At 42.1% G+C, this 21,659-nt stretch overlaps 1 protein-coding gene across 1 annotated transcript; it reads right to left on the reverse strand.

Annotated features, from left to right (window-relative positions):
* Positions 1 to 983: 983 nt before the first annotated feature.
* On the reverse strand, positions 984 to 19,539 carry ctnnbip1 (catenin, beta interacting protein 1). The gene is made up of 4 exons (XM_028993886.1): positions 19,348 to 19,539; positions 9,210 to 9,327; positions 8,826 to 8,916; positions 984 to 2,887 (listed from the first exon to the last, which is right to left on the reverse strand). Exons 2-4 carry the CDS (start codon positions 9,303 to 9,305, stop codon positions 2,829 to 2,831), a joined length of 246 nt encoding a protein of 81 aa, XP_028849719.1. The 5' UTR covers positions 9,306 to 9,327; positions 19,348 to 19,539; the 3' UTR covers positions 984 to 2,828.
* Positions 19,540 to 21,659: the final 2,120 nt, after the last annotated feature.

Here is a 21,659-nt window from a genome sequence, read left to right on the forward strand (position 1 = left end):
ATAATCAACATGCAGCTTAAGAAAATTTTACTTGCCACATGGTTTAGCTGATCCCTCTTTCGAGAAACATCCAGCAGAACGTCTACAAGGGATTAACTGGAAGATGATTTTATCTGATTTTGTGGATCCTGCAGTAAAAGGAGCACGTGAGCCACCATTCACTCTTCTCCTATGAGTCCCATGATGCATTCGATCTGGCTAAGTCCAGAGGTGTCGGCTGTTTGCTGAACCACAGCATGCACACCTCGCTCCAACCCCACCCCAAGACTCAGCATTAATTAAATAATAAATTAAATACATACATTTCAATCATAATTTGCAAATAAATTCTTTAAAAATCAGAGGATGTGATTTTCTGGATTTTTTTGGTGGCTGACTAAATACTTTTTTACCCCACTGTATTTCTGTATCAGTCTTACAATGCAACTGTCTGCCATTGCTTCTGTTTGTTCTCTCCGAGACAGGCGCACAGACAACTGACAGACTCCAGTGAAGAGACCAGCAGATAAATCCTGGTTCCTTGCAACTGCTAAACGAGGACTTGGCATGAAACTAACCAGAGGGTCACCACAGCCACAACCACCATAATAACTAAAGCTTCAGGGATTTTCAAATGGACCAGTAGCATCATAATGGATGTACACCATGACACCGGACAATATTTTGGACTTCTACACCTCTACAACCGTAGGCCTTTTTCCTCTTATTGGACAATCACAAACCCTGCACTGTAGGGTCTGTCAAAGCCCATTGAGACATACTGTATGTGATTTTGGGCTATATGAGAAATAAATGTTGTTGTTGTTGTTGTTGATGATTAATCCCTCTGTTGGTCACTGGCAGCAGTGGTGACGCAGTAAACACATGGGTTAAAGCTCACCCAAAACTGCTAAACTCAGCTCACATTTTATTACGGCATACAGTTCGAAATAAATTTTCATTTAGAAAGTGTAATTGAAATAATAATAATAAACCCACAGTAACACATTTCAGTTCCTTTAATGGTTCAGTTCGTATAGGATTTGGAAGCATTTAGTCAAATGTCAGCAGCCATACAGACAAAAAATAAAACAAAAAAATTAAATAACCAATCCAAAAAAGCAATAGAGTTTTCAAACCAAAATGAGAAGAGCTAGACAACATGACTAAAAAGCAGATTGGTGTGGTGAGCATTGTATTCACAGAGAAGATGTGTACTCCAGGCCTGAGGTCTACTGTGGCAGAATTAGCCAGCGCCTTACAGAAAGGCATCTAAACCATTAACAACATTAGGTGGTTTTCATTGGGAAGAAAATGTAGGATAATCCAAACTTGTTTAACCTTTCTTTCTTTATTTATTTTTTAATGAAAGCATTAGTGAGCAAAGCAAAAAAAGCAAAGCCTTTGTTGCACACCAGTACTGGAGTTGGAGGAACCATAGCCTAGAATAAAGAAACCGGTGTAGTTAAACAGATATATCTGCATAGTCACGCAGATTAAAAGAAATGCATAGGCAAAATGTACAAAAAAAACTAATAAAAATTTAAAAATTCAAATATGGTCTTGGCAGAAAAACCTGCTGTTTTTAGTGTAAACCGCAGGAGCCCAGACATTCAGATTCAAGATACTTTTGCGATTATTGTCAATAGTATGGGAAAAGGTGATGTGTTAAATTGAGAATGTTAGATCTTCTCAACTGCAATACTTTGAAAAACACAAGGCAGGCATGCTGGAGTTGAAAAACATTAAGTTACAATTAAGTTAAGCCAGTTTACAAAATATATATGCAAAACACATTAAATATTTAGCATGAAGTCATATTCCTACCAAATACAGAAAAAAAAAAATCCCAAATGCCAGTTTAAAGAGAAATGCAGTTCTAAGTAATCTAGTTTGAAGACGCAGAAATTAGTTTAAAACACCAATTCCCTTTTTGCTGTAAACACACCAGGAGGCATGTAGCATATACTGTAATGCACACATTGCAGGCCTAAATGGGATCATTCAACTTTTCTGCATTGCAAAAGAATAAATTACTAATTTTTGTGATAATGGGCTTGACTGAATCAGCCTTTGGTCTTCAATAAGTTTCTACACACAGTTCAAGTCTGAACATTAAATCAGCTTTCATCAGCTTTAAGGTGAGTCAAAGGACTGTGGGCAGTTATTACAAATCTCAGCTAGGGCTCCTTCTGATCAAATGCATACAACTTGAAGAAAACAGAATAAATTAGGACCTAAAGATCTAAAACATTCATTTGATACTGTTTACAATAAAAACACAGTTGGCACAAGTAATTTTTTAAAAAAAGGTTAAGTAATTAAACATGAATGTAAAAACCTTGCTCGCTGGGGTTAAGGTATTCTCAGTGTGTGTGTGTGTGTGTGTGTTTCCAAGGCTGTACAGCAGCCTCCTCAATAGATTTCTGTTTAGTGTAAAATAGGAGAAATGAGAAATTCATTCCACAGAAAAAGGGGAAGTTTTTTTTTTTTTTTTTAAATAAGTTTACCTCTACCTGCGCAAATTTGTACACAAAAGAGCACAGAAAACATTCTTTAGACACTTCCAAAAACCCCATTTTCTCCTTTAGTAGTTTGATTAATCAAATGAGGCTCCTGGTTCATTCTGCCACACATCAAAACAGCATATTTCAAAAGAACAAAAAAATGAGACATAACACTCTTTCATCATCAGGCTGACACTGAAACCCAGGTCCTCAAGACTGGGACACTAGTGCGAAAGTTTTTTTGCGGTGGTGGTGAGGAGGAGGGAAGAAGAGAGCATGGCCCCACCCCTCCCCCTGCCAGTCAGGTGTGTGACTCTTCAGGTGAGATGTGGGTGTGGCAGATCACTGTCTGCGGTCCTCAGTCTCTGATCTGGAGAAGGCCATCACCACATCTTCTGCACCTGGAAAACAAGAAGCAATCATTTTGTTTTGGTGAGGAAGAAAAAAAAAAAAAAAAACACATACAAAAACAAGATCATAATATCCTCGTACACCTAATTAAATTGGGAAAAGGCACAGAAATGAAAAAACATGAACTTGAGTGTTGATTTTCAAGTGGCTGATGTGGCAGACAACTTCAAAGTGTCCCAGCATCAAGTACAGAGGATTTAAAAAAAAAAAAAAGTTTGTGTCTTGTTTCTGTCTTGATTAAATGATAAATCTTTATTCAGTGAAAATAATTCATTCAATGCATTAAAAATCATTTGGTAGGGTTTTAGCTTTTCATATGAGCTATTTCTAACACCAACTGGTTAATTCAAAGTCAGGTTAATAGCAGGTGTTTCTACAAAAAGAGACCAGACTTTTGTCAGGACTGTACTTCATAACATTAGGAGATTTGGTCTGGGTCAATTTACTGAAATACAGTCCCATATTTGTAAGGAACCCCCACTATGCCTGCAGAAATATTACCCTCTTAAATTGGCAGACCCCTTGCATCTACAAATTCTCAACATTTTCACGACCTCTTCCCCTTCATTATTAATAAAAGTCTATAATATCTTGTCACATCCAAACAGCCTTCCTGAGCAAAGTTTCATGGTTGCCCACTGCTCCCTCGGGGGATGGCTTAAATGCAGAGACCACATTTCACAGGGTGCATCACTGTCTCACATGTGAGGATTAATCACTTTCAAAATGGCTAGAAACATTCCAATTTTTAAGAAATACACCTCCAATAACTCAACTACGTCCACATACAGACCAGTCTCCTCTGTCTTTAGATCCTCTAACTTACCATCTACAATCAGCTTTCTCACTACCTTACCCAGAACAACCTTCAGGACCCAGATCAGTCTAGTTCCAAAACTACTCCGCAGAGATTGCTCTTCTAACGCTTGGAGGAAAACTTCATGCTGCTAGAATAGCAAAATTGTCAGTCCTTGTCTTTCTGAATCTCTCAGCAGCATTTTAGAAGGTCAACCAAAAGACTCTTTGCCATCCTTAGGTTTTTGGGAATTATTGGTTCGGCATGGCAGTACATAGCTTCCCATCTTGAGGACAGATATGATCAGTTGCCATGGAAGGGCCACACCTGCACCTCACAAGCTCTCTAATGGTGTCCCTCAGGGCTCAGTAACTAATATACCTCTATATATACACACACAACAGGAACTTAACCTCCCTGGACAATTGTCCTATCTCTTACATTTACATTTACAGCATTTATCAGACGCCCTTATCCAGAGCGACTTACAATCAGTAGTTACAGGGACAGCAACTCAGGGTTAAGTGTCTTGCTCAGGGACACAATGGTAGTAAGTGGGGTTTGAACCTGGGTCTTCTGGTTCATAGGCGAGTGTGTTACCCACTAGGCTACTACCATCTCTTGGAATTCTTATGATTATAAATCTACTCGGGCACATCGAAAATTCTATAATGTATAGACATAAGAACATAGATTGCACTGCTAAGGCACATTCATTAGTCATTTCTTACTCAGTCTAAGAACTGACACACACACACACACACACACACACACAAGGTACGTTTTGACCTCAGGGAAGGGCTGAGACTACTCTGCTAATTAGCAAAGCAATCCATTCCCAACCTAGAGCCAAAATAATTAAATCAAAGAATACATTTTGGGAGTTGTTCTGAAGCCTGTCTCTACATATTCAGCATTTATGCGCAGTCCAATTAACAAGCATTGTAAGATTTTTCAGTGAGCAGCTGAACCTGAATTCAGGCTATTTTTATATTTCATAAGGTGCTGCTTTATATGAGGCAACTTATCCCTTCAATCCAAATAGACAATGATCTGTAATTTGAAAATGAAACCCCACTAACAATGAAGGTCTCATGCAACAAAATGTGGAGAAAACAAAAAAACAAAAAAAAAACAACACTTAAATCATTCCTATAACCCCAGCAAACAAAATAAAAACAGCTTTATGCTGGCAGACCGAAGGATAGAAATCAGCTATGAAAATCATTCAAACGACAGCTCAAGACCTTCCTCTTTAAAGAATATTTAGATTAAATTGTAATTTTCTTGTTGTCGAACTTGTGTACAGAATCTACAACAGAGTGAATAAAATAGATGTATTCATAGTTGGGGTCCTAGTGAACCGGAATTGATCTCTTCATCGATGGTAACTTAAGCACGTTGTAAGTTGCTCTGGATAAGGGCGTCTGCCAAATGCCGTAAATGTAAAACATCTAATTAACATAAAAGTTCCCCCCACTGCGCTACTGCTAATGTGTCTTCAATGTAACTCTTATGAAAATTTTCGTTGTATGCTCTACAATGACAATGAAGAAATCTGAATAATTTCTATATATAGTTCAGCCCTGCATAAAAACAAGAATTATGTATATGAGCACAAGCACAAAGTGATTCTCCAACAAACATGTTGATGAAGGACGTGTTGTCTTCTGGGTTCCCCGTGCAGAGTTGTAGCAGCAGTTTGACTTTCCCGGCTATACCAGCCAAGTCTATCTGGGGACAGGATGCTAAACTGACCCTTAATAAGAACCAGCCCAGACTGCCATGACTCTTATTACACTAAATTACAGACCCAGATTAGTGACCATTTCAATAATGAATATATTTAAAATAGTGCACATATTAGGATATATATGTGCACTATTTGGAAAAGCAAGGATTGATATGTATTGCAACACTGTATTTATTTTGATCCATTAAATCCTGCCATCTCTGTGAAAGCAGCTGACGTCCCTGTCAAACCTCCAGAACTGCAACAAACTAGGGGATGAAGATGAGGATTGGAGGGGCTTGATCTTGCAATCTGGACCCCTTTGATCCCCAATCATCTCTGCATTGCGTAACATGGCTCACCCTTGCATAACAGAGATCAGAATGCCATTTTCTCAGCCCTGGATTTGGAGACACACTCAAACTAAAGGGGTAAAACACATTACAGGCTGATCACTTTGATTTAAACAAAATGTGTTCCCTTAAAACAAGTCAAAATGAGGTTCACTAGTGTGTATGGCCTCCACATGCCCGTCTGACAACATTGATGAACGTCCTAATGAGGTGGCGGATGATCTCCTGAGGGATCGCCTCCCTGACCTGGACTTTGTCTCCCAAGAACTGCTGAAACTCCAGCCACATTAGGTCTAGCATTGTCTTGTATTTGGTGGTTCATCTTGGTTCCAAATGGCAGTCAGGCTACCTCTGGCAAGCACATGGAGGGCTGTGCAGCCCAACAAAGAAACGCCAACCCACACGCCAATGCCAATCCAGACTTGGTCATGTCTGTCACATGTGCTCAGTGTAAACCTGCTGTCATCTGTGAAGAGCACAGGGAAATTTAGCCAATCTTGGCGTTCTCTGGCAAATGCCAAATAAGCACAACACCCGCCTGTGCACATACCACTCTCATGGAGTCTGTTTCTGACCATTTAAGCAGACATATGCACATTTTTGGCCTGCTGGAGGTCATTTTGCAGGGTTCTGGTAGTGCTCCTCCTGTTCTTCCTTGCAAATAGGCGGAGCTAGCAGTTCTGCTGCAGGGTTGTTGCCCTCCTACGACTTCATCCACGTCTCCTGATTTACTGGCCTGTCTCCTGGTAGTGCCTCCATGCTCTGGACACTACGTTGACAGACAAAGCAAACCTTTCCACAGCTCGCAGTGATGTGCCATCCTGGATGAGCTGAACTACCTGAGCCACTTGTGTGGGTCGGGTTGTAGATGCAGTCTCATGCTACCACTAGAGTGAAAGCACCACCAGCATTCAAAAAGTGACCAAAACATCAGCCAGAAAGCATAGTTTGATTTGACAGAAGTGTGATTGACTTGGAGTTACATTTTGTTGTTTATTTGTTCCCTTTATTTTTTTGAGCAGTGTATAATATACACTATGTTGAATAGCATGGACTAATTTTTTTTTTATCTCTTTGCCTACTGATTAACACGTATGAGAAAAGGGACAGATTGGTGGCAGTCCTGGTGGGGGTTGTTAAAGGAGGATTATTAAAACCAGGCACTAAAGATTCCCCAATTACAGAAGTCTGGAGCATTATGGCAGAGACTGAGTCACACAGCAGTTACATCAGTGAACATTTCAGTCTGGGTGCTCCTGCACTAGCACTGTAAGTGGAAACATCTTTCATGGTGCATGCTCTGTATACAGCATGGAAGTGTGGCTTTAAGTAACATACAACCTGGGTTCATCATGAATTCTCCTCAACCCCATACTTCTAGTCCATCTAATATCCTGTAGTCAGTCAATCTTCAGACAATGCCAGATGACCTACTCATCACCTATGTTCCTTCCTGTGATTAGAATTCAGTTTAATCTCCTAAATTCAGTGCAGACTAACATGCCAATTAAAATCTCAAATGCAAAACACTTACCCAATGTAGAAGTAAAGGTCATAAATTGTAGGCATGGACTCAGTGAGTTCCCAAGAGTATTTTCTCTCTAATGCTTCCTATATTGAAAAGATCTTCATTGCACATGTAGAGCACTGCTGAACTGAAAGCTTCCTTTAATTCCTTCTGTTCTCTGAACATGAATCAAAGTGATACAGACAGCGCCCTAACCCCAGTTTAAAATGATCTCCAGTCAGTCAGGGTTAAAAACATGGATTGTACTTTTTATATTTCAGTAAATTTGTTTGGGGGGGGTAAATGTAAAATATACTCTGATACTCTGTGATTAGATGAGGACTCCAGAGCACAGGCCATCGCCATTACGATCAATAGTTCAGCAGGTAAAATATGAAAGGAATTTATAAATCAGCTGTACAAAATTACATCCAATCTGCACATTTATCTGCCCCCATTGACCCCCATTACCCTAAATGATTAATGACAATCTGACATTGCCAGCTATAAAAAGCCACACACATGCATATTTAATGAATGCAAAACATGGCTGAATGTAGACAGTCCCTTATTTCTGGCAGCTCAGGCAAACCTTACTGCAATCCTCCTTGATGGAAGGTGAGCTGCCACTGATCAGTCATTTAAAAGCACAGGGTCTCTAGACCCTCCTGCTTAGCCTCGTATGAGATGGGCCTGAAAGACAGCTGATACACAGCTTTTTCAATCCACTGAAAAGACACAGACATATTTTAGCAGGATGCCACCTTGTGGTGACTACAGTAAATACACCAACAAATTCTCAAGGTTAAGAATTGTCAAGTGCTCAGAATAAAATTAAATTGTAAAATGTCAGAGGTTAACAATGGCAGCCTTAGGAAAAAAAAACCTTTATACAAAGTTATTTGTAAATTTAAGCACTACTACATTAAACAAAATGACATTAAATTATTTTGAATGGTGACTTCCTATGACAAACCTATTGTCTGCTGTTTTTCTCCCCACTTTCTGCAAAATGTGATTAATTGTAATTATATTGAATAATTGTAATTAATCAATTTTCCTATGCGATTGCTTGATCAAATCACAACTGTTAAAAAATATCAAGGTATTTCCACACAACCTTGCAAAAAGTAGTGCTCAAAATCACTTATTGTTAAAATCACTCAAAAACCACAGGACAATGTTTTACATGTGTTCCAGTGAATTACTAAGTTATGAGTAGGAGTCACTGCATGAGTAAACTCCAGCTAGTTCATAATGCTGCAGCCAAGAGTTCTTACTAGAAATAGAAAATTCAACCATATCATCGCAGGCTTATAAATCACTGCACTGGTTACCAATCAAATTTAGGGTTGACTAAAAAAAAAAAATCCTACTTTTGACCTATAAGGCACTTAATGGTCTCTCCTCACAGTAGCTGAGTGAACTTTTAGTTCTTAACAAGAAATAACAAAATCAACATTTATGTCCTCCCTCGGAATGCTCGGAATTCATTATATCCTCAGTGTGTGGAACGGTGGTGTTCAGAGATGGAACCTACCCTGGTCGATGGGGTGCTGTGGTAGCTGGCTCATCTGACTGTGCACCACGCCTGCATAATTCCTGAGGAACGCTTCTTCGTTTGGTGTCAGCTGAATCATAAATAAGTGGAAACTTGAAAGTGGACATTGTCATTGTAAAACACTGCAGCACAGCACAAATTTGTCCTCTGCATTTAACCAATCACCCTTAGTGAGGAGTGGGCAGCCATGACAGGTGTGGGGATTGTACTTTGCTCAGTGGCACCTAGGTGGCACCTTGGCTCCTCGAGATTCGAACAGGCAACCTTCTGATTACGGGCCGCTAGGCCACCACTGCCCCAAAAGGGTTCTCTCACAGGTTAAGAGTTTTAAGCATCAATTTTTTACTTTGAGTGCAGACTCACATTTGATCCCATCTTCTTCAGCATAAGCAGCACGCGGACCTTCTGCTGGATGTACATCTCCTCAGGAGACTTCCCAGGGGCTTCCTCACGGTTCATCCCCCCAGCTCCTGCAGTGTCACTGCAACACAAAGTGAAGTGAAAGTGAAGTGATTGTCACAGTGATTGTGCACACAAAGAAATGTGTCCTCTGCATTTAACCCATCACCCTTGGTGAGCAGTGGGCAGCCATGACAGCAGTGTGTGGGGACGGTGTTTTGCTCAGTGGCACCTTGGCGGATCGGGATCTGAACCGGATCTCAAATCTAATCTGTCTCATGGCGTAACAATATGAACATTCAATTCGCATCACATCAAGAATGCGGTCATAGAGGATTGATACAGTTACCTTAAATCAATCGCAAATCATTTAATGAGTCATTTTTAGCAAAAGAAGTTCATTTATAGTCACTGGTCATGTTCTATAACAGAAATTCAGGCAGGAGAGAATCAGACAGCCCAGCTTTTATCTGGGATATTTGCATTAAACCCCAAGAAAAAAAAAAAAAAAAAAAAAAAAAAAAAAAGCAGAGGCCAGAACTCAAAAGGAGATTACACAGTGGCATATTTCCCAGCCAGGAAAGAGCAGAATTAAATGAATCACCCCACCCCCTTGGGGTGGTAGTGTCCTAGTGGGTAAGACACTCACCTACGAACCAGAAGAACCAGGTTCAAACCCCAGACTACTATTATGTCTCTGAGCAAAACCCTAAGTTGTTCCAGGGGGACTGTCCCTGTAACTACTGATTTTAAGTCGCTCTGGATAAGGGCCCTAAATGTAAATATATCTGTGTACCCCGAATACACATTGAACACAGTCCAATTTGAACCCTCCAGTACTATTCTGCTACAGAATGGATGCCTTGCTCACATCTTTCATTTCATCTTTGAAGTTAAGGAGCGCGGGGGCAGCAGGGGAATATGATCTTTATTGTTTGATTGGGACTATTCCTTGAGTGGGGAGCCATGCTGGGGTGATTAGATTCGACTTCAAAACCAGGGTGCAGGCTGCCACAGCCATATAAACTCAGCTCATACATATTTCATGGGCGTTTCTGCACAGAGCTCCTCTCTCCATCTCCTCCTCTCTCGCTAATGACCTATTTTCACCGTCAGACAGCACACAACTGTAAAAAGAATAAACCACAATATTTCAATTTAAAAATAAGTAATTTATAGAAAAAAGGTCAAACTGTCTTCCCAGGGGAAAAATGGTGCAGACCAAACCAATCAGGAAACTGCCATACAGAAAGGAACATAAAAAATTCTGCATTTTGAAATCAGTCACAGAAAATCCCATAAGAGATTAATCCTGGCTCCTCCTCTTCCAGACAAAAGGCCTGTAATGCAGGTTGACAGGCTGTTTGAAGTCAGGCTTATGTTTAATTGAAAAGCTGGCACAGCCTCATCCTAATGATGGGCAACACAAACATACGGCCGGGCACAGCGTTTCGTCAGGGCTGGACTGGGCGGCTCAGCATCTGAATAGCGATTACACGCCTAAAACGGATAAAACCCTCATCCATATGCGTTCTGAGGTCAGACAGACATGCGTTAAGCACACTGAAGGGGTAAAACATCAAAAACACTCTCCATACCAAAACAGTAAAGTATAAGCTGCAGTCGGCTTTATTCTCCACCAGCATGTGCACTTCACCCATGGTGCTCTGGGTGATGAATACCCAAAACGAAAGGAACATGAAAGAGTGTGTGTGTGTGTGTGGCAGCATAGCACTGGGCGTGCGCATGCACACACACACACACACACACACACACACACACACACAGTGTGACACCTCCGGCCCGTTTGATCACACTTCCTTCTTTTCTGACGAGCAAAGACAACTGAGACGGCAGCCAGACACAGCAGCTGATTGGAGTCTGATGTGTGCGCCCCCACAACAATTTCTCAAAATGCAAGTGCCTTTCATTAGCAGAGACACCTAACGCAAAGTGTACAGTCTCCAAGCAGATGCAGATTGTGGGGCTGAAATGCGACGTTTGGGGACAAAGCACAACAATTTTAATGAGGTCAGGCTCCTCAGTAGTCAATTTTAATTCAAAGATCAAACACTCAGCATGTAAAAAAATGTCCACCAACTACGATCTTACCATTGAAACAAACAAAACCAAACTTTGGTGACTTGATTCAAGAGGCAATGATGCAGTGGAGAGATGTAATGTGAGGAAAAGAAGAAGCCCAACCCACAACCAAGAAAAGAAGAAGCCCAACCCACAACCAAGACATTTTTGATTGCTATTCTTTTCAAGATATGATTTAGCGTTCATGTAGTCTTCTCCATTTTATCCACCTAACTGCAGAAAAGGACTCAGTGCTGCAGGAAAAAAGCTGCTGGGAAATGCTGGGTACGTGAGGAGAAAGCGGCAAGCTGAAGTAGACGTCTGCTTCCCACACCAAAACTGGTGGGAAAATAACTGGGAACCCCAAAATCCGTTGCTCTGAGGGAACAAGAATCGCAACGTTCTACAAGAAAGTTATTTGAAAAACAAATAATAAAAGGCTTTTTAATAAATTTGTGAAATGACTTTGAATGAATCTGGTATCATGTACCTTTTGAAAACAAGGACATTTAAAATTCTCAACGTTTGAACGGTACTGTATTCACACACGTGCAGAAAAACGTAGCATATGGATAAAATGATTATTAGCAAAGTCTTAAGACTTCAGGTAGCCTACATTTCACAACATTTATCAGACGCCCTTATCCAGAGCGACTTACAATCAGTAGTTACAGGGACAGTCCCCCTGGATCAACTTAGGGTTAAGTGTCTTGCTCAGGGACACAAATTGTACTAAGTGGGATTTGAACCTGGGTTTTCTGGTTCATAGACGAGTGTGTTCCCCACTAAGCTCCTTCCACCCCTACATACAGTGCTCAGCATAAATGAATACACCCCCTTTAAAAAGTATGAATTTAAATCAGTAGCTCAATGAACAAAAGAACAATTTTCAGAAATTTCATGAGGCTGGGTTTTACTGAATACTTGTTTAATATAACTTACATCACAAAATCTTCAGTTTTACTAAAATTGGTTGAAGCAAAAATGAATACACCCCGCAACAAAAACTACTACATGTAATATTTTGTATGACCACCATGATTTAAGGAATGCATCAAGTCTTCTAGGCATGGAATGAACAAGTTGGCGACATTATTCAAGAATAAACTCTTTTACAGCCTGGATACTGGATGGAGAGTGATGCTCAACTTGCCACTTCAGAATTCCCCACAGGTGTTCGATTGGGTTCAGATCAGGAGACATACTTGGCCATTCAATCACCTTCACCCTGTTCCTCTTCAGAAATGCAACAGTAGCTTTAGATGCGCGTTTTGTAATGTTGGAAAAATGCACAACGACCAAGTGCACGGAGTGATGGCAGCATCTTCTACTTCAGTATAGGGCAGTACTTTGTATCATGAACTCAAACAATCAATGAAATGCAGCTGTCAAACACCAGCAGCCCTCATGCAGCCCCACATAAGGGAACCGCCACAAACAGGTTTCACTGTAGGCAACATGCATTTCTCTTTGAAATGCTCACCTTTACGACGCCATACAGTTTTGAAACCATTAGTTCCAAAAACAGTGATCTTAGTCCCATCACTCCAGAGTATCTAGTCCGTAGAATTCATCTATTTCAGCATGCTTTTTTGTGCATGGGCTTTAGGAGAGGATTCCTTCTTGGATGATTCCCATGCATGCCATTCCTCTAGTGTGCGACGTATGGTCTCACTGGAAACTGTCACTCCAGTTTGGCTTTCTACTGCTTTAGCTAACTGCAGTGAACTTGCATGGCAATTTTATTCAACCCTTCTTATCATAAAATGCTCCTGTCGAGATGTTAACTTCTGTGGACATCTCTGTAAGATGGTTGCACTTAAGATAAGATAAGAAGAACTTTATCCCGAGGGAAATTCTTTTGTCTACAACATGCTCAATTCAGTAGGAGAAACAAGAGGAATAAAATATATTTACAAAAAAAATAGTACAATATCAAAATATCAAAAATAGCTTAAGGCTCAATAACAATAATGATATTACTATACCCAGTGAAATCCAGGTGAGTAGTATTGCACATCTGAGTGAAAAAACATTTGTGTTTGAATAGCCCTGGGGGAAAATAAATAAATAAATCACCTACAGAGCAAGGACGAGTTATACAATCTGATAGCTCCAGGTAGGAAGGATTTCCTGTGGCGGTCAGTTCTGCATTTAGTCTTTTGCTTCTTGTGCTCCGATGGGCCATTATGGAGGCATGCATGGGATGAGAGGGATTGTCCATGATACAGAGAAGCTTTTTCAGCATTCTCCTCTAATACACTTCCATCAGGGTCCAGTCTGATACCCAGGACAGAACCAGCCTTTTAATCAGCTTGTTCAGCCTGTTTGCATTAGTTGTCTTCACCCCACTGGCCCAGCACATAGCATCTTTCTTAAAATTTTGGATCACTTTTGCTACAGTATTTTGACTGATGTGCAAAGCTTTGCTGATCTTCTTGTAGCCCTTTTTGTATAAAGAAATTATTCCTTTCTCAAATTGAGACATTTTTCTTCCATGTGGAGTCATTGCCAACAGCATGAAATGGGAAGGGCTTTTCATTGTTAAGTAATGCCCTTTTATAGGTCACCTGTCTGCTGGACACCTCTTAAATGAATCATTAGACTCACCTGTGGTTGAATGCCTGTTACTTAAGACCACAAAATTCGAATTGTGTCTTTTCTTCTAAGACTATAATTAGGGTGTATTCATTTTTGCAACATGACCTTGAATGGATTTGATAGGAAAATCACTTTTTTTGTGTGTGCAAATTACCAAATCTTGTTTGCAATTGAGGCAGTATTTTTATATGGTTCTGAAAGGAAACTAAAATGTTTTCTAATAAATGTAGTCGGGTGTACTCATTTATGCTGAGCACTGTAGGTCAGGGGGAAATTAGAGGACACAGATCCACCAGAGAATTTAAATTTCTTGAATATTGAATGCATTTGCCTTGCTTAAATGACATCTAAATGAGGTAACATGCAAGAATTACAGTAGTGGTGAAAGCAAACAAACCAAAAACCAACAGTAAGAGCACATTTGGATAGACATTTTATACACATGAAGTGTCTATAAATGTCATGCTAACACTGTATAAGAATGCATGTCTAATACGCAGAGTGAAGAAAGAGCATGGTCATAGTAAATGATAGTAATGATAGTAAAGAAAGTAAATAGACAATAACACACAGCATAGCATCAGATATTCCCAGAGACTCCAAGACCTTGACTCAAAAGCATCAAATTGCATATACACAGAGTGAAACTTCCTCCAAGATGTAACATTTATTTCTTATCCAGCCCAAAGTCGGGTGGTAGTAGCCTAGTGGGTAACACACTCGCCTCTGAACCAGGAGGCCCAGGTTCAAATCCCACTTACTACCATTGTGTCCCTGAGCAAGACACTTTACCCTAATTTGCTCCAGGGAGACGGTCCCTGTAACTACCGACTGTAAGTCGCTCTGAATAAGGGCGTCTGATAAATGCCATAAATGTAAATGTAAAAATCACACACAGTATGTCTCAATTGCCTTTGACAGGCCCTACAGTTGACATCCCCCACACTTGACCCTTCCGCACACAAGGAAAAACCCCCACACAAAAAGAGAGTCAAGAGAAAGGAAGAAACCTTGGGAAGGAGTGATACAGAGAGAGTGATCCTGCAAATGGTGTCAGTGCAGGATTTGTGATTTGAGAAAAAGGCCTACAGTTTGAGGTAAAGAAGTCCCAAGTGTAGTCCAGTGTCATGGTGTACATTACGTGTCCATTTGGATGCTACTGATCCATTTGAAAATCCCTGAAGCTTTAGTTGTTATGGTGGTCGTGGCTGTGGTGACCCTCTGGTTTGTTTCACCATTGTTTCAGGTTTAGCAGTTGCCAGGAACCAGGATTTATCTGGTGGACTCTTCACTGGAGTTTGCCAGTAGTCTGTGCGCTTGATTCAGTGTCTCGGAGAGAACAAACAGAAGCAGCGGCAGATGGTGGCATTGTAAGACTGATACTGAAATATGTGGTTATAGTGGTATATTTGTGCTACAGTGGCCTGGTACCCTAGCTAGGACAGCCTAACTAAGGTGAATTTAACACTGTCTGTGCTTAACAGGGTGACTCTGTAGTAAAATGGACTTAATAACTGTGTCTGGGACTTTAATAGAAGGCCAGAGTAAACAGATGTGTCCCGAACAGTGACCGGCAAGCCATTCCAGCTCTATGGAAGGATCTGCTCCCAGCTGTGACACTCTGAACATTTACATTTACTGCATTTATTAGACGCCCTTATCCAGAGCAACTTACAATCAGTAGTTACAGGGACAGTCCGCCCCTGGAGCAATTTAGGGTTAAGTGTCTTGCTCAGGGACACAATGGTAGTAAGTGGGATTTGAACCTGGGTCTTCTGGTTCACATGAGAGTGTGTTACCCACTAGGTTACTACCACCCTCTCTACTTTGGGTATCAGTAGTGACCCTGCACCCGTTGATCGCAGGGGGCGTGGCAGGTCGTAAATAACTAAAGGTTCACTCAGGTACTGCGGGGCGAGACTATTTAGAGCTGTATTGGTCAAAAGTAGGATTTTGTAGCCAATTCTAAATTTGATGGGTAGTCAGTGCAGTGATTGTAAGACTGGGGTGATGTGGACAGAAATTGAACAAATTTACTGCAAATACAAAAATGTCAGCAAAGTAGTGGTGTTGTGAGATCCAAATGTAATATCTTGTATGACTCCAATGAGCTTGAAGGACTGCATTCATGCAGTTTGGCAAGGATTCATACAATTTATTGAAGTCATCAGGAATAGCAGAGAAAGCAGTCTTGCATGCCTCCCAGAGTTCATTAATATTCTTTGGTTTCGTCTTCCATGCTTCCTCTTTCATCCTACCCCACACATGCTCAATGATGTTCAATGGGCTGGCCAATCCTGGAGCATCTTGAACTTCTTCGCCTCAAGGAACTTTGATGTGGAGATGGGAGTATGTGATGGAGCACCATCCTGCCGCAGAATTTGGCCTCTTTTATGGTTTGGAATATAAAAGGTAGCTAAGATTTCTTGGTATTTCAGACTATTGCAGTTGGCTTCCACCCTGAAGTTCTCCCCCACCTGGGGGAATCTCGGATCAATGCGGGCTCCAGTAGGTCTCCTGCAATATTTGCGGTGACTGTAATTCAACAGAAGACTCATCTGAAAAATCCACCTTCTGCCACTTTTCCAACATCCATCATTTTAGCAGGCTGTGGGCCTTGGCAAATGCACCAGTTTTTCAATTGTCTTGTTTAGTGCTGGCTTCTGGGCACTGATTCAACCATGGAGGCCATTTCCAGACAGAATCTGACAAAGTGTTCTGGTTGACACAGGGACTTCAGTTGACTAGGTCTCGAGGAGCTCTGCTGCAGTGGAAAATGGGCTGGCCTTGGATTTTCGAGCCAACAAACAGTCCTCTCCAGCAGTTGTCTTGTGGGGTCTGCCTCACCTGGGCTTGTCAAAAAAGTCTTTAGTCTCTTTTTCTATCCTTTGACGCTGATGCACATTGAAGTTGTCTGCCACATCAGCAGTGGATCTGGTCTTCAGCCTCTTGATAATCAACACTTAGTCTCAGGGTGAATCTTAGGCATGTTTGCAGAAGTCTAGTTGCAATTGATGTGAAGGTCTAGTGTACTGTGTTCCTTTTTATAGATCAAATTGATCCATTATTAGTCACGTGAAGCTCATGAGACAAGGTGACAACACTTATGTCTTTGCAAAAATTTACTCAATGGGCTTTACCAAGCTTTGAATATTAGAATACTTTGACAGTTTAGTTTTGCACTTAATCATTATTACAAAAGGTGCATTCACTTTCTAAGGTCCTTGAGACATTTCTTTATTCTGCTATGTCTTGTCTGCCTTTGCTGATTAATACAGCTGTGTCATTGTCAGCATAGCAATGAAAGCTAATAAAGTGTTTGCAAATGAGGTGACCTAAAGGAAGCAGATAAAAGGAAAACAGCAACAGACCTAGGACAGAACCTTGTGGGCCAGATGTGGTGCATGTGCCATAGTTTGCCCACCCCTGTCCTAGACAGTTCCCCCATTCACAAAAAAAAACCCCAAAAAAACATGGTGTCCCTGTCACTAATGGTTGGAAGGGTGTCTAAACCATAGTTGCATAGACAAAGGGAACCAGAAAAATCTGTATAATCAGTATGGAGGGATTTCATATTTGCTACACCATGTTCCACAGCTTCATGTGACACCAAGAAAATGTCAACCTAAATTTGATCACGATTGTAATTGTGTTAACTATATAACAGCAATAAATTGAAACATGAATACATGAGATCCTTGGTATAGCTGCATATGAACTCTTCCTGTATATCGTTACTTGAACATGACACCAAATATTAATAATCTCTAGTAAAATGTAGAGAATATGAAAAAAAGGGACCCATGTAAGTGCCTACTCAACTTTGACAAAACACTGCCAAAAACGCATCCAAAAAAGCCTCATTTATATTCCACTGCCACGCCACACTTCCAGTTCCAAACAATGACCCCAGTATGTGGAGACAACAGTGATGAAGTGGATTGTGAAGCTGGGATTTTTAAATAGGCCACATCTTGTTAACACTACATGAGGCATGAACTCTAACTCGAACCACCTGCGGTCAAGAGGATGATGCAGTTTTGCAAAACTGGACTGTCATTTTAGTTATTATTATTATTGTCAGTCACGTCCATACTCATTTAAGTAGTAGTCATTTTAAGATTTAGTCAACTTTAGTCAGAATTATCCATTAATATATTTTAAATCACCACAAGTATCCTGAAATCTAATTAACGTGCAAACAGGAATTGAGGAAGTGATGCTCGACTGAATGGGAAACACTGGAAACAGAAATACCAAACAAAAAACAATTAACGTAGTCACTAAAAATGAAGTGACATTTCAGTAGAGTTATTATTTTGTAAATCATATTAAAAACAAAGAGCTCAATCCCCTGGCCACAACACACCATCATCTGTGACTATTTTTGTCTTCATATCGGTCATATGTACATTTTTAACAGTGCCACAGTCTGTCTGGAGATGCATGTGGTAATATTCCATTCTCCCACTTATATACAACCCCCAATAAAATCTACATATGGGGGGTGGGGTGGGGAGACACCAGACAGACACCCGGCAGCTGAGGATCTCCACAGGCAGTCCAGGGGGTAGAGTCCTGGCCCAAAGCCACGCTTGCCGCTGGCACTGGCCGGCATGAGGAGAGAGGCGGCCACTGTGGAACAGTCTCGTCTGAAGAGCGTGGCACGCCTGCCGATGGGGCATCAGGGGCCCACAATGATTGAATGGGCACCATCAAACAGAACACACAAAAACTCGTGGGTGGGATGTAGTCCAGCTCCAGGTGCACTGTTGTCCATTCAGTGCAACTCAAACCAATCACGACACCATATGAGGTCACTCTCAGCTTTAATGTGTCGCCATGATGGATGCCACATATCAAATGGCAGCGAGTACGTGCTGAATTCGGGCAACTACTGAGGCAAGAGAGACTTCGGTGTACAGTGTAGCCTGTGTAGCCAGTGCTAACAAAAAGCTAGCTGAGAAAATCAATGGGAACCTGTAGGGGAGGGCTGGTGTCTGGCTGGGTCCTCAGTCCCCGGGCGTCGCCGCCACACCTCGTCTCGGCCAAAAAAAAAAGAAAAAAAAAAGAAAAGAGCAGCAGCTGCGGGACCGGAGAGATCCAACACTCATACGCCGAAACCGGGCGCGCCCGGCTAGCAGGCTAGTTAGCCGGCCGGGGACCGCCGCAGCGCCGTTTCTCGTCCCCAGCAGCTCCGGTACGCAGAGGAAAAAGACCGAAGCGTCCGCATGCGCGGGGCGCCCGGTACAGGCGGCTGACGCGGCGGCGGCGCCGGAGAAAGCTCCCGCTAGCCAGCCTCCGTTAGCCTGACGGGCTGTAACAAAGCCCCGAGTGAAGTTCCTGGGAGCGCAGCGGCGTCCAGGTACCGGACCTCCCAGCCGGCGGCGCCCTTTCTGTCGGACTTGAGAGAACTTACCCGTCCTGGTCCAGCTTTGAGGGTGTTGGGTCGTATCTGAATGGAGCGTGGTTGGTCGGGAGGCGTCGTGTTCCGGGGTCACATCCCGACAGGCGGCAGGCTGCGGGCGGGCGCGGAGCGGAGCGGAGCGACTCACCAGCCGAAGCTCCCGCTGCTGAAGCGGCTCTTACCAGGGCGTCGCTGCCATTGGCCGCTGGGTGGAGCTTTACGCGCGGCGGTTTAAATCCGCTTTTGTTATGGCGGAATATGATAGACGTCAGTCACACAGATTTCCATCCTTTTCGCAAAATCAGTCTCCATCTGACCTTCTGCGTTCGTCTCTATTACACCATACCTGTTCATCACCTGTCACGATGGCAAATTTCCCTTAATCTAGTGCCAGCTGGTTTGATTTTACATATTACCAGGGTTTACAAACATGCTAAAATATAATCCTGACTTATTTTACGGCTCCTTAAACTCTCTGGTCATCCCTGTCAATAAATCTTTCACACAAAAAAGATTTGCATATACATTGTACCTGCTTTATTTATCTTCTTTCATGTGCTCATACACACATATGTTCATGCAAATTAGCATATTTCCTTGTGCCTTCCAAAGTCTTCCCCACTAGGTCAATTGACAAGTCTAAATTGTGCGTGTGTGTATGCCCCAACTTCCTTAACAGCTGATGATTTTGCCAACTTCTTCACAGGGAAGATTGAAAAAATCTGTGTGACATTCTCCACCACTAATCCTACTCTTCCTTCTGAAAATTCGACAACTACTCAATTTTCTAAGATCACATCTGATTAAATCATTCAGATTATATCCACAGGCAACCCAACAACCTGTTCACTAGATCCAATACCTTCTGCAATGTTTCAAACTATCTCCCCTGACCTCATCCCTTTCATTTCTTATATCATAAACAGCTCAATCTCATCTGGCCACATACCATCCGCCTTCAAAACAGCCAGGGTTCTTCCAATCCTAAAGAAACCCACTGCTGATCCTACAGACATTAACAATTACAGACCAGTTTCCCTCCTCTCATTTCTATCCAAAATCCTTGAGCGCTGTGTCTACAACCAGCTATCACTCCATCTATCACAGAACAACCTCCTGGATCCTAACCAGTCTGACTTCAGAACAGCTCATTCCACCGAGACTGCCCTTTTGGCGGTTACCGAGCAGCTACATGCAGCCAGATTGGCAAAACTGTCATCAGTTCTTATTCTCCTCGACCTATCTGCTGCATTTGACACCGTTAACCACAAGATCCTCTTGTCAATCCTGAAGAGGCTTGGAATTCGGGGCTCAGCATGGCAGTGGTTTGCTTCCTACCTTGATGAGCGATCTTGTGCCTTGGAAAGTGACTTGGAAAGGATCCACCTCTACCTCACATAGACTCTCCACTGGTGTCCCTCAAGGCTCGGTGCTAGGTCCTCTCCTTTTCTCCCTCTACACGAGATCACTTGGTGAGGTCATTTCCTCACATGGATTATCCTACCACTGCTATGCTGATGACACACAACTCCTCTTCTCCTTTCCTCCCTCTGATCTACATGCTGCTTCCAAAATCGCTGCATGTCTAACCGACATCTCGTCTTGGATGGCAGCCCATCACCTCCAACCAAAACTGAACTAATATTCATTCCAGCAGATTCTTCACCACATCAGGATCTTGCTATTTACCTAGACAACTCACAGCTCTCTCCTTCTGCAACAGCCTGCAACCTTGGAGTAACAATAGACAACCAACTCTCCTTCTCGACTCACATCAGCAATCTTTCCCGCTCATGTAGATTCCTTCTCTACAATATCAGACAAATCCGCCCTTATCTGTCAACCCAGGCCACCCAACTACTGGTTCAGTCCTTAGTAATCTCACGACTGGATTACTGTAACTCCCTTCTAGCTGGTCTACCACTATGTACCATCCGACCTCTACAACTACTACAAAATGCAGCAGTTCAACCTTCCCAAATTCTCCCACACCACCCCTCTGCTACGCTCCCTCCACTGGCTCCCAGTAGCTGCACGCATCAGGTTCAAAATACTGATGCTGGCCTAGAAAGCCAAACATGGAGTAGCACCATCCTTCCTCACAGTCCTTATTACACCTCGCACTGCACCTCGTTTACTCTGAGCCTCCAGTACTGCTTGCCTGGTCCCTCCATCTCTGAAGGTAAAAGGAAAACATTCATCTAGACTCTTCTCCGTCTTGGACCCTTGGTGGTGGAATGAACTTCCCCTCGAGGTCAGAACAGCTCAGTCACTGAGCACCTTCAAACGACAGCTCAAGACCTTCCTCTTTAAAGAATATTTAG

Source organism: Denticeps clupeoides, chromosome 10 (assembly GCF_900700375.1).
Source record: "Denticeps clupeoides chromosome 10, fDenClu1.1, whole genome shotgun sequence".
Classification (NCBI taxonomy): Eukaryota; Metazoa; Chordata; class Actinopteri; order Clupeiformes; family Denticipitidae; genus Denticeps; species Denticeps clupeoides.